The following is an 18779-nucleotide window of genomic DNA, read 5'->3' on the forward strand; positions in this document are numbered from 1 at the left end:
TTAAGGCGGCCATCTTGGAGCGGTACTCCACTCCACTCAGCGTTATGTGTTTAGCAGGCACAATGACGTATCAGCGCATTTAATCGATCATAACACGCTTTTTGTTACTGGAAACCTTATTCAAACATCTATCAAAGCTACATTTATAAACAATTGTATTTTTAAGTATGTTTTTAATACATAGTTCAGCATATTTAAATATGCTTAGTGGCTATAACAATAGAATAGGAATTAAATATTCTGATATTGACGTATGATGAGCATTTTACAAAGCACACAGCCGTTCATAATTTATTTAGTAAGATCAATACATATTTATACAAACACAAATAAATAATGATTAATAATGACAAATAAATAATGATTAATACTGAATAATATACATTGGATACATGTTTATATGTATGGATGTATATACATCCGTACATATATAGATATATATCCGTTTTCCAGCCGACGAGTTCTAGCTTCAGAGAGATTCAGCAGCTGAGATTGAGTCCAAAATCCGATCCGAGATTCATCCGTGCTGCAGTGAATCCGTCTCTCTTTAAAGATATCTCCCACTTCTTCCTCATGTCTTGTCTTTATAAAACCTTCATAACAAAAACAGAAGATTTGGGATGTATCTTACTTTTGACAGAGTGAGAGAATTACATATAAATAATAGTCTTTACCACCTGTGTAAACTTTGCTGGTGAATGTTATATAACACATAATATAAGTTTTATAATGTATGTTACACTGTTTCATTTCTAATGTAGGCTCTTGTGTCAGATAATCTAAGTCAATGTTAGAGAATAATTAATTTTTTTTTAGATTTACGGAATCTCAATTATCCTTCATAGCGGGGCTTAACCCCGTATTACACCAAGCACTGTAGCTAATATTAGCTGGTATCTCGCCGGTGGACGTAAATACAGTAAAGTAATATTCCAGTCACAGAATATACACAATAATATGTCCATCTTACTTGTGAAATGTTGAGATCAATAGTCCATCGATCCGAACGACAATATCCATTAGTGTTGAGGCATCTTCTGCTGTTTTGATTGAGCAAAGTAGGAGGGTATACCGCTCCAAGATGGCCGCCGTGTTTCCTGCGCCGGAGCAGCCAATGCGGGGTCTACTCTTATATTATGTCTATGATTCTGTAGCCTTCGGTGAACTTCCAAATCTACTCTTTAGTCGCATCTTTTCGGGCTTGCTACTGCCTCTAGTGGCGTGGGGGTGGTAACACAACTAATATAATTATATTACTAAATCAGAATACCGCAGTCTTTGTTGTTTATTATAAATTTTTCCATTCTCTTAAGAATGTAGAGCTAATTAAATAATCTAATTAGCTCTACATAATTAGAGCTAATTATGTAGCTCTAATTTTCTCTCAAAGGTTGGCCTTTGAGAGAAACTGGAACCAGTTTCTCTCAAAGGCCAACCTGTTGAAACTGTGGCAAATTTTAAATACCTTGGGTCGTTCCTGGACAGTCAGCTCAACTCTGACTATATATTTTGAAGAACTGTTCTCAGAGACTCTACCTTTTAAGAAGACTTAGTGATCATGGGGTGACCTAACTATGTCTTGAATTTGGGGTGGGGGGGATCATTTTATTTATCACTACAGAAGGGTTCAGTGAATGCACATATGAAACTGGTCAGTTCGGTACCTCAAAAAGGTTAAGAACCACTGCTCTAGAATATGAACATTTCCATGAATATGTTTGGATAACTGAGCTTCTATATTGGGCTTCAAGAAAACTAAGAATTTATTTTGTATAATTTAAAGATAACATGATTTCTGACTTAAAATAATAAAAAAAATACTTGGGTGATCAGAAATGAATATAGGTGAAAAATACAATCTCAGATTATTATTTTTTTAAACAATGAGGCTTCAAATGAAAAATAAAAATTATTTAAGTTAAGGAGAAATATTTGGCAGATGCATGGACAATCAAACCTCATTACTTGCATAGAAAATTTAGGACTTCAGTAACAAATACAAAAACAGATATAAAAACACACGACGGTGTGCTGTATCTGCCTTAGTGATTTAGGCTTTGAGTCCCACAATTGCCCCTCTCCTGTCCTCCAAAGCTACTTAATATGTTAGAGGGGCTCTGATGCTTCTGATCTGTAATAGGCACTGCTTTTCTTTCTCCAACATTAAAGGTGGTGATGGTGAGGAGGAAGGAGAATGGGTCAGGATGAAGTTGCTGTGTGGGGAGGTGCTGCTGCACCTCTGAAGTCTGCCTGGTGGGACCAGAGCTTTATTCACTAAAATGGAGCCTGTGCACTGCAAAGGCTTGAGAACTTGGATGAGAGGAAGCTTTCAAAACTTTCCACATTGGCATTAGAGACATGAGCTGCTATTCATCTGCTACTCTCAGCCTCCATGAGATGATTTAAAAGCAGCTTGCATGTCCACAATGACAAACACAGATCCTATCCATTCATTTTAGTATATGGATAGACTTACCCATAATCAACTTAACTTACACCCTGCCTCTAATCAAAACCCTGTTCCATTAAAATGTGTTTTTGCACCATGAGGTCTTTAGGAGATTACTAAATACACCACAAAAGGTCCTAAATAGGTAACGTAAACAAGTACACACAGAGGTACACACACACGACGCACAGCTTACACACACACACACACACACACACACACACACACACACACACACACACACACTCACACTAAGAGAAACACACATTCTGGCTTTCTTTTTATCTTCTGGTCTGGGAGATGAAGCCGGACTCTAATTGGTCCTGGGGGAGATTGGCAGGGTGAGCAGCGCTACAATGAGGTCTAATTCTCTTGAGGCAAACAAAAAGAAGAGGAGTGGCAGGAAGAAAAGAGCCACCATTCCACAAAGCACCGGATGAACTGCATCTCAAGAGAGGAAATAAATTAAAAAGGTAGAAAGCAGGTGAAGGGTAAAGGCTCATTCATTCATTAATTGAAAGACTTTCATAACTTGTATCTACTTAAGGTATTTTCCAGTAGTCAAAGATGACACACACATGCTCCCCCCAGCAGACAGAGAGCAAACACGAAAAACAGCCATAAAATCCTGTGAGGCACGCAAGGCTATCAGCCTTCTTAGTGCTCAGTCATTCAGATGCATTAAACACACTGATGCTGGTGAGCTATGTTGTAGCCATAATGCCCTAAACTGGAGCAGACTGACACATCAGGCACTCTGACCATGGAAGACTGGTGAAGTGCCTTGCTCAAGGACACAACAGGTGAGTGGGGGTTTAAACCAGATGAACCCCTTTGTCCTGAGGACACAGGACATAGGGTACACAGGTCCTTTGTGTCTCAAAGGACTTTGAGCAACAGATTCAGGAATGTATAAGAGAGATGGTGGGAATTGATGAAGAAGATGAAAGGAATGGGTCATTGGAGGATCCAACCTGGAGCAAACACCCGTGTCTTCCGGCCCTGCAGCAGCTTTTGCACTCTGCAGAGCTGCAGGTGGTTTTCATGGCGCTGAGCATTGCCCTGGATACGCTGGGACACTTCACACACAGCGGCCACGGCTCCTACAGAAATCATAGACATATAGTGTATTGGGAGGACATTCACAAAACTTGTGTGAGAGCTCTTTCTGAATCAAAATGAATGTATTTCTAAACATATCGTGGGCATGCACACATTTCTGTGTCAAATGAAACATGTAAGAAAAAACTAAACATTTTGGTTAAGAAAAAACATTTCAAAACCATGTGAAGCAGTAAATGGGTCCAGGTAAAATCTCTCTAGAAAATTAGCAGTGATAGTTATAAAAGTAATCTAAGACCCAACAAATGGCTGGGGGGAGAAGTTCGGGAACAATTGGCAGAGTTTGCAGAACATGTACAGAAGTGGAAAAGGTCTTGTTGATTTCAGAAGAGTGCAGATTGCTCCAAGGTAATAAAATGGCAACAGTAACTCAAATAACCACTCCACTGTTTCTCCTGTATTAGCTCCAACCTAACAGTAAATTGGCTACTCCAACCCCAAACAGCATTCCGCCCAGGCCAGCACTGGTTCTGAGTCTGTTCTCAGAGTACATCACACTTTTTCAAAGTTAAATATTTTCCTTTAAATGGTTCATGCAGTTTAAAGTCACATAAATAGGAATCCCAATAAAGTCTAGCAATCATCAGTTTCCTGTGAATGCAGTTAGCTGCTTGGTGCACAGCTACGGCAGGTCATCTGTACATTTAATAATCTTGAGTATTTTGCTTCGTGTTCTGCATTCATCAATTACAAAATCATAAAAAATTTCTGTAAACAGAAGAAAACACCCAACATTATGTCTAAATTTTTTAAATAGTTTTCACTGAAACAAATTAATATAGTTATTAGTTAATCAACAAATATATTTGTCACATTCACAAATATTGGTACAGATATATGTTCAGATGAACGCAAATATCAAAAGCAGCCCACTGTGAAGACAAAAGCAAATATTGATGCGTTCTGAACAGTGATCATGCTGGTCTTCTCTTAGAATGTACGATACATCTTAAAAATTAACAAAAAAATCTAAAACTTCATTATTATTTGTTTTTAACAATAACTTTTCTAATCTGTTTTTGAAAGGCTTCATGAGATCACAGACCAACACAACCTGATTTCATTAAGCTCCTGTCAGGAACTCTACTGAGCAATGAAAATGAAAATATTCAAAGAGTCCTGATTAGGTGTGATGGTCTGCTGAACAATGTGTTCAGAATCACCAAACCATGGTTATTTTAATTAGGGATGCTGGTCTCCACCACAGGGATCCTTATGTCCCATAATGCAATAGCTGCTTTCAAGTTAGTTTTTATATCTATGATATGTACAGTAAAAGCTAAACCTGGCAAGCATGGGGTATTAAAAGACCACATTTCTTTAAAAGATTTACAACGTCAAACCATTACCATCAGAGGAACATCATACTGACTGGGCTGATGACGTCACAGTTACAAGTAATGGCACAAGTGCTTAAACAATGCAGAGGTCAGATGTCACTTTATCATCCACTGGAGGAATCATATATAATTGCTATGCAATTTTTTTTCCAGAGCCGAGTAAAATTAGCTTGTGGAATAAAAGTTTACAGAGCTTACAAACTGGATGTGTGCTTAGCTGTAAGCAGAAATCTTCAGGAAATCAGGTTGTAAGAACTCTGTTTACAGCAATCTGACTGTAAATCATGTTGGAAATTAGCGATCCAATAAAACTGCCTGTAAATGGTAAAACCAAAGCTGTGTCATGAAAAATGATGTTGAAATTTGAGTAAAAACAAATTTACTCAGGTTAGATGCGTCTGAAACGTCTGTTTATGCTGCCTGGCCAGCAGCAGCTCATTTGCATAATTGTGATGCAGCCATAAAACATCGCATTCCTTAATGAGGTCAAAACAGGCAGAACTGATAAGGTGAAATCTCAATATCTGAAAATGATTTTGTATATTAAATGTAATGAAGATGTTTTTCATATCACACAGAACACTTGTTCCAGGAAGCATAATAGTGGACCTTTAAAGCCAATTGAATCAAGGAAACTCTCGCTCAGACAGCAGCTTATAGCAAGAGTGTCAGACTCATTAAGATCATGAATGTCCTCCTGGTGTGGCAGAATGTATTGATAAAAACCATTAACAAACTGCTAAAATATTAATAAATAGCTATGTCTGCTTCAGTTAGTACTTCTTAAAGTTAAATAATATTGAACATCTTTTCACATTGATGTAATTTGGCAGTACACAGATAAAACCTGATTTAACGTGACTGATTAAACAATATTTAAGCACAGAACTGTTATCTTGTCCTGTTGGGCTGGATTTGGCCCCCGTGGTTTAGAGAATAAACCATCATATCATTTGGTGGTATTAATGCCCCAGTTTGTTGCTTTCACCCCTCCCCCTCCTCTTTGTCGCTGGCAGCACACATGTGCAGCAGTGCCTGTAATAATTATGGGAGAAATTTCTATGAGGATATGTTGAGTTTTTGCCCTCACAAGTTTACAAATTCATGTCTTGTTTTTGTGCAAAGCAGCTGGCTGTCTTCAGCTACTGGACACTGGTGCAGTGTACAACTGAAAAAGGTGCTTGTAGTGTTTTCCCAACTTAATAACAAAAGCTACATGCAGACAATGTTCTCCTGTACAGTTTTTAGAAGAAACATTCTACATAAACTCTACTGTGCATCAGTTAACAATGCAACGACTTTGAAGTTAAAACGCCTTGCCTGCAAACACTCCATTTCTCCAAGGATCGCTTGGGAAAGAACAAAGCCTCTGACTTGAAAGAAGAAGGCTAACATGGGACCTGAGTGCACAAAGTCTAGTCAGTGGTGCTGAATCAGCCCCTCGCTCCTGCCAGGCCTACTCCAAAAAGTGCATTTACAAAAAGAATTAAGAGAAGGAAAGACGAGGCTTTAAAGTGATCATCTCAACCAGGACTGGTGGCTTCAGGAGGTTTCAGAAATTATGTGAGTGATTACAGGAAAGAGAAATAAAAAGATTCATTTTTATGAAACCACTTGGAGGACACGCCCCAGTAATGAACGCCATCAGTGAGCTTGGATTTAAAAGTAAAGTCTGACGCAAATTTCTCACTAATCTAGATTTTAATCCACTTTGCATAATTTAAACACTATCTTACTACCAACAACAAAAAATAAATGAAAACTTAACTTAAGTTTTAATTTAAGTTAAGTTTGAGAAGACTTTTGCAGGCCTCATCCCCAACGTCTTCCTGCTACTGTCGTGCAAACACAATTTTAACCTGTGAACTGTGGCACCTTTTCATTCACTTTCAGTATCTTTGCTTTGATTCTCTGGGCGGTTGAAAAAGCTGTGATTCTATGAAAATTTACTTCATACAAGAAATTAAGAAAAAGAAACAAAATAAGAAGCAAAACAGAAAATAAAAACGACAGAAGCAATTTATGAAAATGTCTGGTTTATCAATAAAAAAATAAAAACGACAGAATATATGACTATTTCAACAGTCACTGACAGCAGAACTGTTTGTTGCCTTGGTTTCCACATTTATCTTCTACCTACTGCAACTCTTTATTCCACGTTTCTTCAGTTGTGTTTCACCCAGTACAAAGATTTATCAGACTTCACAGATTAGAACCTGAGCTGCACCGCTCAAGTCCGACTGTGTTCCACACACTCATGTCATAAAATTTTCAACCATGAAAACTCAGTGCAGGTACACCAATTAAATCCTGCCTTCATATGCAGGAATAGAAAAGTAATGCTTCAGGGAAAAGGGCATAAAGAAGAAGGAAAGCAAACGGATACAGAATGGAAACAACAGTTAAGTCTCTTGTGATTCTCTGTTCGTTAGCTTAATCCAGTTTTGCTAAAATTATCCCAAATTTCTCATTGAACAATTTTCATTATGTGCTTATATGTGCCTCACATACAAGGGTCCCTGATAAAAAAATACTAATGAGAAGAGGAAGGAAAAAGGAGGGCACAGTAAGATATGTACCTTCATTTTAGAGTCAGAGGAGGTTTTAATTTGTAAGCACACGCAGCACACCAGCAACCACATTTTAATTGATACACATAAATAATTCCTTGTGTATATTTGCTCTTGAAGCACATTTTCTGTTTATTTGACAACTGGAAATAGTCATTATCAAGATCTGTGCTGATGTTGAAGATTTTACTTATTAATATAACTGCCTGCTTAATATGCTCTGATCTACTCCTAATTAATGAGGTCAAACTGGAGCCACATGTACACACAGTATTCTCTTGCTTTCATTTCCTCTCCAGTCAAATTATGCTTTCACACTTACACGGGAGTTATGAAGCATTTTTCATTGTCCTTTAGATAAAGACAATCAGACAGATTACGGTGTCATGAGGACATGCCAGGGTTTCTAAATGTGCAGACTCCTTAATTTGTTGCTTAAAGATGTTTGAAGGAGGCAAACATGATCTTTGTCCAATGATGCAAACCACATTAACGCTGCTCCTGTTTGCATTTAATGAGAAATTCATTAGCAGAGACATAATGAAAGGCGGAGATGTAAATACAGAAGGTTCATATTTTAGTTGTACTAAAAAACATGTACTGATTTGAATAAAGAGATACTTACTGGAAAGCTGTTCAAACTCTGGGTGGTCTGGGCTGGTGTTGGCGGCCAGGTCTTGGAGGAGATGCTTATACCTGAGTGACAAACAAAACCAGATGAACCAACTGAAGAACTAGAAAAATGCAGAGTCAACCAGAGTCAACAGCTGTTGATGTGTACTGAACTGTAGACTTTGGAAGATCTTCTCTGCCATTTGGCCCAAAGCTGTTAAGATACAGTTGTTTATTTGATGTGAACTGTCAAATAATAGTGTACATTTTGCAGTTTAAAGAAAATTGAGATATTGATGCCATAATTACAAGACTCAAAGCACACATAATCCCAGTTACACTTCCCTCCAGATGGTTGCACATTGTTAGCTCCTTGCAGATTGTTGCTCTGCAAAAAAAACATGCAGACAATCTGATCCCTAATAAGTCTATACGCATATTTCAAAGACATAAACCTGTGTGGCAAATGGACTGTACTTGTATAGCGTTTTGTCCAGAGAACCCCAAAGAGCTTCACACTACATTCAAAATAGACGATTTTCATTTTTTTAAGTAAATAAAAATCTAAAGGTTATTAAATTAAAAAATATATATGAAAAGTACCATGCATGTGAATGTGCTCCTTTGTGCTGGTCTAACACACAAATCTCAGTAAACTGCACTGAAGTTAGTGATAGTAAGAGAACAAAATGACAAGTTCATGGTGTTACTTTGTACTGGTGAATAATCACTCTGCACAAACTTGATACTTTTTCATAGGATAGCATGACCTACAGGAACATTGACAGTCCTCATTGATTTCTACCATGTCTGTCTCCACCTCTCAGCCCACCCCTCCCTGAGTCTAGTCTTAACTTGCTTTACAGACACAGTGGTGCCACTGGAAGAGGCCATTAGAGATGAAACCAGGCTGTTTGACTCTGGTCTGTTTGGTGGCATTAAATGTTCCAGCGTAATGTGACAGAGGTTGTTTAGAATAATGGTTCCCAAACTTTTTAGCCCACAACTCCAAATATAATGGTGCAAGCTTCTCACACTGGGAGAAGCTTGCCATCTCTCGTTCTCTCTCATGTAGTAATACCTAATAAGCATAAGCCTCAGTAAAAACCACTTAGAAAAGAACTTAGAAACTTAGATGCCTCATGGGTTGCAGTATCATCCATTACTTAAAAAACCCTACAGCTAAAAAATAATAATAAATATTTCTGACAATGAAACCCTGTCAGTGCTACCATAGAAGGAGGTGTTTATTTTTTAAATCACGGAACGTTTTTATATTATTTCTGCCTCAACTTAGATTATTTATGTTGCAGTCACACAGTCAGATGAGGCATAATAAGGGCATCTCCCACCTATTAAATTAAAAGGGCAGTATTATGTATTCTCCAGGCACAGAGAACCAAGTACAGCATTTCCCCTACCATTATCTAAAGCACAGACTGAGTGCAGACCCTTGACTTGGATAGTCTGTTAGAATTTCTACTGGGCCAATCAGCGAACAGAAGGAGAAGTTATAAACAATGACGTTGATTTTCTGCTCCATTTTAGAATTGTAGTCTAACTGTAGTTTTAGTGATGGCAAAGGAGGAAGTGAACAAAGCCCATCAGTCCGTGTTGGTCACACTTCCAAATATTGAGTTAACATCAACAGCTCACTGGTTCGGATCGGCTTTTCTCTCACTGCAGTGCAGAATGGTTGTTTACAGTGCAGGCAACTTCTGGTTAGCTTCATAGCATTGAACTAGCATTGCATACGTCACAGACAAACGTTTGCAACTGGCTAAACTTTAAAACTTTAACATAGGCCACGCCTCCAGGAAGGAATCGTTTCTCAACAGCCGAGGGTCCAGACCCTCTGGACGAAGCAAAGTGTAGAACATGAGGCTGATTTTACCAGGATAGGACCTGGTAAATATATTTATGAATATTAGAGGAGAATGGGCATACTAGTTTGAGAAAAAAGGAAGACAACCTTTATTCTACCAAGCAGAATTTTATCTATGAGCACACAATGAGTCGAACCTTGAAGAAGATGTGTATGTGAAACGTAGCAGCAACTTTCAATCTCACTACCGATTGCCTGGTCAGAATTTGCAGTGAACATGACAGCAAGAATCCATCCTGCCATGTCACAAAGTTAAAATAATAATAAAAAAAACATTTGCTGAACACCAAATAGATCCCCAAATTCAATTTCCAATTCCAACATGATGAGAAACAAAAGAACCAGAATCTCAATTTAAACAGAGAGGTGATGTCTTACTGACGAATTCGCTGAACTGGCATTTGAAGCATGTCCTCCAGCTTCTGGCTGTTAAACTGTGGTCGAGCTTCTTGTAGTTTCTTAAAACGTCTGAAGGCTTTATTTTTCTTCAGCTGGATCTGAAAAAAAAAACAACAACAACAAAAAAAAAACAAAAAAGAAACCCATTATATTAAATGAGTTCATTTTCAATGTCATACACAGGACAATGCAAATACTTTGGGACATTTGCACTGAAAGCTTTCTGAAGCTCTTGGTTGTTTTTATTTTTTCATTTTACTCCAGGACAACTAAATTGCTTTTGGAAGTGGTTTGGTATCTGTTGGTAAGCTGCAGTACACTGATTGCTAAAGCAGAAAGATGTGGAAAAAACACCTACTGAATTCTGGGTGCACAAAGGAACTTTAGAACAGATCCTTTCTCCCAGCAGCTAGGAGAGTGAGGTGTTTCATTTCTCGTAAATAGAAATGAATAAAATATGTACATGCACATTTTGTACATATTAAAAAAATTATCCAACTCAGCTGGATAATAAATGCAGAGTCTCTACCACAAGCACTTTGTTGGCATTATAGATGTTGTCCACATAGGTGTTGTAGTGGTGCAAATGTGAAGAGAACTTTTCCAGGCCTTTCCCAATGTAGCCATTCTCCAAATGGACCAGTAATGATCTGTAAAATACAAAGAAACCAAAAATAAAACTTTGAATCATTTCAATTTGACCATTGCAAGACAACCAAAACTTTTTATTAATACAGCTTCGAACTTCATATGTAATAGTTTTAGCATTTTTTTCTTTTTAAACAAATGTTGCATCATCAGTTACAATTTAATATTTTTTTTTTGGCACTCGTGGACCTTAATCCCACAGGACGGGTCAGAGAGACGGTGGGGGAAGGCATGAAGCAAAGGAGCTCTGGACGACTGCATGGAGGTCTGCAATCTCCATTCTAACCACTGCGCCACGCGACACCCTTAATTATCTGTTACATGTTTAACTCAACATTTTATTGTGTCTATGTGCTTTGATTTACACTTTCATATATATATATATATATATATAGCTCCCAGGCCTCTGGTAGAGGACCCGAGCTCAGAGGATGAAACAGACCACCCGCGGAGAGTGAGAAGGGAATTTTTTATTTATTTTTTTATATATATATTTTATAAATAAATAAAATATGGAAACAAGAAGCTTACACATGCTTAATAAAAGTTAAATCAGACCAAACTGATTTAACCAAAGTTAAACCATACCAAAAGTTTGGTCTGATTTAACTTTTACTAAGTATATGTAAACTTCTTGTTTCCATTGTTTTTTTGTTTGTTTTTATACATATAGGAAAGTGTAAGCACTTTGTTGGCAACATTGTTGGCAACAGTCTGACTGTTTTAGGCCCTAAAACTTAAATCAAATTAATTTCTATTCTCTTAAATGTTTTCACATAATGTTCTTTCCTCAACATGCCTATTTATGAATCTATTTTATGAAGTGCACCAGCTCCTCCAGTTCATGTTGTGGTGGCCCCACAACATGATGCTGCCACCACCGTACTTCAGTTAGGATGGTGTTCCAGGCAACAACCATCCCCATGTTTCCTCTAAATGTAACGATGGTCATTATGGTCAGACACTTCCACTGCAGTCCCATCAGATCAGAGGACATGTCTCCAAAAATAAAGGTTGCCTGGAACACCATTGAGGTCAGAAGTTTTTGTCTGTGTGGCTTCTACAGTATTTTAAACAGGAAAATTTATAGCTCAAAATGTCAACCATTCATGACAGAATGTGGTCACGTTTTTAACTCCCAATGAAACTGCATTGAACTTTATGTTAAGGTGCAATATTGCCTGAGAGAGATAAAGGCAACATCACATCTGTGTCACAGATCACAGATGTGATGTTGCCTGACCACACATGGTTTTTAAAGTCAAGAGGTAGAACTTCTCTGAACAGGTAGCTTAGCAGGAAAGGTTCAGGGGTGAGACTTTTCCTGTAAGTCAATGTTAAGTGTGAACAGAGCCACTTTGTAGAGAAAACACACCTGCTGAACTCACCAAAACAACAGCATGAAGGAGACGGGAATTCAGTTGCTAAGCCTGTCAGGCTCTCTAACAGACTCAACTGGCAGAGGGCTTTGACACGTGTGAACGAACTCATTATCTAAACTTCGAATACGCACACACCCTCATCAAATGATGCTACCAGACACTTCTAACCACATGTCTTGTGCACACACACTTTACCACTGAAGTTGATTTAAATAGATTTTAATGAAAGTCCGTGCTTAGGTGGACTCTATATAATCAAGCAATGCAGAAGCAGCTAGGAGGGTTCTAACAAGGGATGGAAAATTTCAGCTTCCGATTTTTATTAAACTCTCAGTCGGATAGGTTCTTATAATAAATATGAAACTAAGGATTATACACTTTATATATCAATATATAAGGAGTATCAATATAAATTCTGGTGTTATAACACAAGTTTAGTCAATACCACATGTCAGAACAGAGCCAAGTCTTTTATCAAACAGAGTAGTGTTAAATATTTCTAGCAGTAAACCACCATCTCCCCTAAGACCACTTCCTACAGGATAGACTGTCACTATGTTTCAAGCACTGATTCAGTAATGGGCACATAATGAAGATGTATGGGAACTGTGGAGCCATTCATCCAATAAATCAGAGTGTGTAATTTATACTTCAGTCTTCATTGTAGCACGCTAAACAAGAAAGCTTTGCCATCTGCAGGGACTCAAACTCCTTATTATGGGTGTCCAACGCATCCGAACCAACAATTCTACAGCTTGCCTTGCTGAAGAGTGCAATTGTGAACAGAAATTGCTTACATTTTTATTCAAAATCAAGCACCAACTGTATTTTTTCAGATGACTTGCCACGTTTTAGCCAGCTGTAGCTTTGAAGCCTGCCCCACTGAAGGGCTCATGTTGGGGAAGCTTCAGCGTGAGCTGGACTATAAGAGCCCATCACCTCTTTGCCCAACTTGTCAAAGAAAGAAAGAAAGTTCCAGAAATACTTGGAGAACAAACTTCTCTCTCACATTGGATACGAATCTGACAAAAAGGCAAGATGATTGCCAGCTGAGCTGAGTTCAACGACCTAAGAAAATGACTAAAATCAGTTTGGTGAGTTTATTTAAGATGCAACAGCTAAGATTTCCATCCATCCATTGCTTATCTAAAACCGGGCTGATGGGGCAGCAGATCCAGGAGGGTACCCCAGACATTCCTCCACCCTACAACATCCTCCTAGTCATTCTCAGGAATCTGAGAACTCAACACCCCGTCACTAAGGAGATGAGGAAACTCATTTCTCACATTTCCAGGATCTTGTTGGTTCAGTCAGTGAGGATTAGAACGTAGACAGACTGGTAAATTGAGAGTATTGCTTTTTGCCCTAGCCTAGCCCTTTCTTCACCACAACAGACCAAAGTAGCAGTGCCCTCTAGAGACAGAACCCCAGTCCGTCTGTCCATCTCCTGTTCCATCCTATTCATAAACCAGACCGTTAACTCCTGCTTGAGAGAAAGACTCATCCCTGTTTGATTTCCAGTTTGGAAAATGATGACATGTCCCAAATCCGATTTTCTTCATTTTGGGAAATCGGTGATCAACTGATAATTACATGTGAAGCCGATCTCATCCACTGATGTTTTCTACCTCAGCAAAGGTCTAAAAATCAACCACTGTCCTCTTTTGCTCTGCATGAAAGAGGTCTGACTGTTAATCCCGCCCACCACATCATGTCTGCACTCTTGCACTTAACAATACTCGCCCACAATTGCCAACTCTGCGACTTTCTCGCTATTTTTAGCAACATTTCAGACAAAAAATAAAAAAATAAAAAATTGGAATCAGCAGGTCAGGCTTGTTAAATATTTTCGATCGGCCAGATATCTGCAATCGGTGAACCCCTAGTCAGAAGTCAATGTAGGGTTAAAAAAATGCACGGAAGAACAAATAACTGTACATTATTAATATCACCTGGATAAATAGGTGACATTTTATAGGTATATAATAAGAGAATGCCTCAAGATTGTAACACAGTAATAATAACAAACAACTAATCTTCATCAATTTACCAAGTCATGCACCAGTGATCAGTTTTTCAAAATACTCAGGTACCCAAAAAACACTTACTGATTTATTGAAAGAATTGATTTGATGGAACTGAAGATTCCTTCTCGAACATCCTCCTTTAAGGTTCCTTTGGCTTTCAAGATTTCCACAAAAAACTGTGCAAAGGACAAGAAGACGGTTAAAACTCTGGAGCTGGAACAAGGTGATATGCTACAATGTGAAAGCATTAAAAACCCAAATATTAATTAGTCGGAGCTTTGTGGGCTGTGTAGCTCACACAAAACCAGCACTGTTGAGCTGCCAAAATGACAATAAAGCAACATCTGTTGGGATCTCAATCCATTTAAGCTGAAGATAGGATGAAGAAAATGAAATTTACCTCTAGTGAAGAGGTGGAGACCTAGTAGTTGCATTGAATTTAGACTATAGAGGCACATATTATTTCTTCACTCTCCACAGGAAGGCTATGGTGTTGTTAATGCTAAGGGTTTATTTGCAAAAGCTCAGTTAGGTTTTGTTGAAAAGAGGTTATGTAAGGTTCCCTTCATCACTGCAGGAGGCAGAGGATGGATGCTGAATGGACCAGGCACACTGTCACCCTGCTGGGCCATTTTAATTATCAGTTCATGTTTATCATCATCTTAATCTCATCTAAACTCAAGACAGAAAGAAAGAAAAAAGATATGGTAGAGCTAAACAATAGTGTAATATCAATTCACACGAGAAAACAAAAAAATGCATAAATAAATAATTGTATGTTTATGTGACCAAATGGGTTGGCACAGTGCAGTATAAAGATGCCTATCTCTCTATGGTGCTGGTTTGACAGACTCAGAGTTCAAACTTTGTATAAACACCCCAGCTGAGCATCTATGCTAGTAAGATCCATATTAGTTAATTGAGAAAGCATTTTTTTGTTATGAATTTTACTTAAACTATTTTTTGTCTATTGTTGGCCTGGCATAAAACAATCATTCAGATTCTTATTTGAAATATGTTTCCATCATTGGCTGTAAGCAGAAAATAATCACAAATAACTGAAACAAAGGCTTAAACATCTTAATCTATGTGAAATCAATCTGTGTTTTATTTACTGATGGAGTTACTGAAAAACAACATTATTATTAGAATTTATTGAATATCATTGTTCTAACAAAACGATTCCATTGCAAAACAGTATTGCTATTGCCATGACAACATATTGACACTTTACAACCATAAATATCTCCAAAGTGGTCGAATAGCATCTCCCAATGAATATGAATAATAAGAAAATAGCAGCCTTTGGAGATTTTGTGCTCCACAGCTTGAGAAAACTTTGGTCATTCTGGCACTTTGTCCTCTCATTAAAAAGATTTTAAGCTGAAGGAATGATGTATAGAAACATTTTTATAATTTTGAAAAAATACCCAAAAACTTTTTGGGTATTATTTTTGGTATGCCATGAGCTGGCATGTTTAAATACAAAAGCTATCATCAATTCTTCCTGCGCCTATTCCATCACTGACTTCTAACAAAGAAGCATAATAGTCAATCTAGTGAAAAAAGAAATTTGAACATGCGATCGCCAAAAAATGGGTTTGTGTTACTGACAAAATGTGTGGCCGTTACTAAATTTCAAATTCGCAACAATCTGATAACAACAGGCCCAAAAGCTCAAACCTCCCTCATTGAGAGCGATAATAAAAACATACTGTGGTTACAAGCTCCAGCTGTTGGCAGTAGTGCTGCTCTGTTTGCACCAACTCTTTAGCGGCTCGGCTGCGTTTCCTCTCCCAGCGGTCCCTCTGCTCCTGGATGCTGCTGCTCACAGAGAGACTGGGCAGATGAGGGGAGAAGCTCATGATTACCGTGGTGAGGAGGAGACTGCAGGGAAACATAAGGACCAACACAAGGGTTATATTGAAACAATATATAATATAGTCAACCTATTAGATTGATTACAGGCCACAAAATTCTTGAAATTTCACTTCTATTTTAAAGAAATGTATTTAAATAACCAGTACTACCATCATAAATTATAGAAGAAAATAGGGAAGACTGCTGACTTTACAGTTGTCTCAAATCCGGTTGCTTAGTCACAGTCAGATCCTTCCAGTTATTTTTCTCCGAAGCTCACATATTATGGTTCTAATGTTTTCTGTGACATGGTGCTGGCTCTTGAAGCTGTGGGTCTCTACTGAACTGTTACAAGAACTTTCCTTCACAATCACTTATTCATACCACTTATCAGGTATGGATAAGTGTCACTTGCTAGAATAAATTAACATTTCAGTCATGACGACGTCCATATTTATTTAGACATGCTCCCAATGAGCAGCAGAAATGCTCAGTGATGACTGACGCTCCATGTTGAAGGATGGATGACATTTTTCTTGACTTCCAAAGGTTTTCACATAATGTTAAATGGCCTTAAATCAATCTAAAATTTAGAATCTACAATTAACCTCAACTACAAATTATATATATATATATATATATATGTATATATATATATATATATATATATATATATAAATAAAAAATAAATCATATATTGTGATTTTTTGTTTTGTTTTATCTGAGACGGATGCTGTCATCACAGCTGAGCTGTACCTTGCAATGCAAAGGGCCAAAAATGAAAACGGGAAACTTATATAATATGTGGTGTATCAAACACTTATTTTCCCTGTTGTATAAATTCTTTTAAAGCTTCTAAAGATTTAATAGTTTGTCTTCAGATTCACTTTCTTAGAAAATTGCATAATGTTAGAACTGAGGTTGCTAAATATGTCATCTGAAAAGTGTATAGAGAACAACCTGACCGGGTCAGTTCATGGAGCCCTGCTCTTACATTTCATAGAGCAGTCTAATAATTTTACCAAATGACAGAATAAAGCCTGAAGGGGAGGCAGTCCGGGCCCCGCCTGAAAGCTTCTCTGAACATCGGCATTCCTGCTGTCACCTTCCAACTCTTCTGACAGACTCATGACCCGATATCCTGAAACTATTGGCAGTGTGGAAATTATTGTGTAACCATAACGCAGAACACACATAATCCAAAACCTGCATCGACTGAAACAACACAAAAGCGGTTCCTTCTGCTATAGACAGACAAACAGGATTACATGTGTTACTGTAACAATGCATTACACACTTCTAAACCTTTAGACAAATAATGAACACAAATGAGGGAGCTTTCTGAGGAGGGATCAGAAAATTGAAACAGACACAGAAACTTCCCGATTTGCTTCTTCAATCGCACTGTCAAAGTAACAAGTGGAAACTATGTGACTTATTTTTAAACGAGAACTAAGCTTACCTTCAGCTGGACTCCCTGCTTTAATCAAGGCGCCCTTTTTTAACTTTTAACTTGTTTCCGGGTAGCCGCTGTGGGACGCCCGCTGATTGGCTGAACGAAGAGACTCAGCCTGCTCGGCGGAGAGAACTGAACCACTCAGCTTCGCGCGTCCATAGACATAATATAAGGATAGACGCCTCATGGGCCGCTCTCGCCTACTGCCGCTGACGAGATTTAGGGCGGCCATCTTGGAGCGGTCCACCACTCCACTCAGCGTTATGTGTTTAGCAGGCACAATGAGGTATCAGCGCATTTAATCGATCATAACACGCTTTTTTGTTACTGGAAACCTTATTCAAACATCTATCAAAGCTACATTTATAAACAATTGTATTTTTAAGTATGTTAATACATAGTTCACCATATTTAAATATGCTTAGTGGCTATAACAATAGAATAGGAATGGAATATTCTGATATTGATGTATGATGAGCATATTACAAAGCCCACAGCCGTTCATAATTTATTTAATAATTTATTTAGTAAGATCAATACATATTTATACAAACACAAATAAATAATGATTAATAATGACAAATAAATGATTAATACTGAACAATATACATTGGATACATGTTTATATGTATGAATGTATATACATCCATACATATATAGATATATATATATATGTTTTTCAGCCGACGAGTTCTAGCTTCAGAGAGATTCAGCAGCTGAGATTGAGTCCAAAATCCGATGTGATTCATCCGTGCTGCAGTGAATCTGTCTTTCTTTATAGATATCTCACTCTTCTTCTTCACATCGTGTCTTTACGAAACTTTCCAAAAAAAACAAAAACGGAAGATTTAGGATGTATCTTACTAGTGAAAGAATTACATACAAGTAATAGTCTTTAACAGTCTGTGTAAACTTTGCTGGTGAATGTTATATAACACATAATATAAGTTTTATAATATGTGTTACATTGTTTCATTTCTAATATAGGCTCTTGAGTCAGATAATCTAAGTCAATGTTAGAGAATAATA

The 18779-nt window shown here is 37.7% G+C and overlaps 1 protein-coding gene across 3 annotated transcripts in view; it reads right to left on the reverse strand.

Annotated features, from left to right (window-relative positions):
• The window catches only part of arhgef39 (Rho guanine nucleotide exchange factor (GEF) 39), a 28318-nt gene extending 10404 nt beyond the window's left edge, over positions 1 to 17914 (reverse strand). The window contains exons 1-7 of one of the 3 annotated variants that reach the window (XM_008401541.2): positions 17757 to 17914; positions 16150 to 16321; positions 14516 to 14610; positions 10907 to 11027; positions 10357 to 10475; positions 8107 to 8177; positions 3424 to 3552 (exon numbers count right to left, since the gene is read on the reverse strand). In XM_008401541.2, coding sequence (XP_008399763.1) covers positions 3424 to 3552; positions 8107 to 8177; positions 10357 to 10475; positions 10907 to 11027; positions 14516 to 14610; positions 16150 to 16299 — 685 coding nt within the window. In that variant the 5' untranslated portion in view covers positions 16300 to 16321; positions 17757 to 17914. Of the gene's footprint in view, positions 1 to 3423; positions 3553 to 8106; positions 8178 to 10356; positions 10476 to 10906; positions 11028 to 14515; positions 14611 to 16149; positions 16827 to 17756 lie in introns of those variants that run through there. The other 2 variants (XM_008401539.2, XM_008401540.2) reach the window with 2 other exon arrangements.
• Between the last annotated feature and the right edge of the window lie 865 nt (positions 17915 to 18779).

The sequence above is a fragment of the Poecilia reticulata genome, linkage group LG23, assembly GCF_000633615.1.
Source record: "Poecilia reticulata strain Guanapo linkage group LG23, Guppy_female_1.0+MT, whole genome shotgun sequence".
NCBI lineage: Eukaryota > Metazoa > Chordata > Actinopteri > Cyprinodontiformes > Poeciliidae > Poecilia > Poecilia reticulata.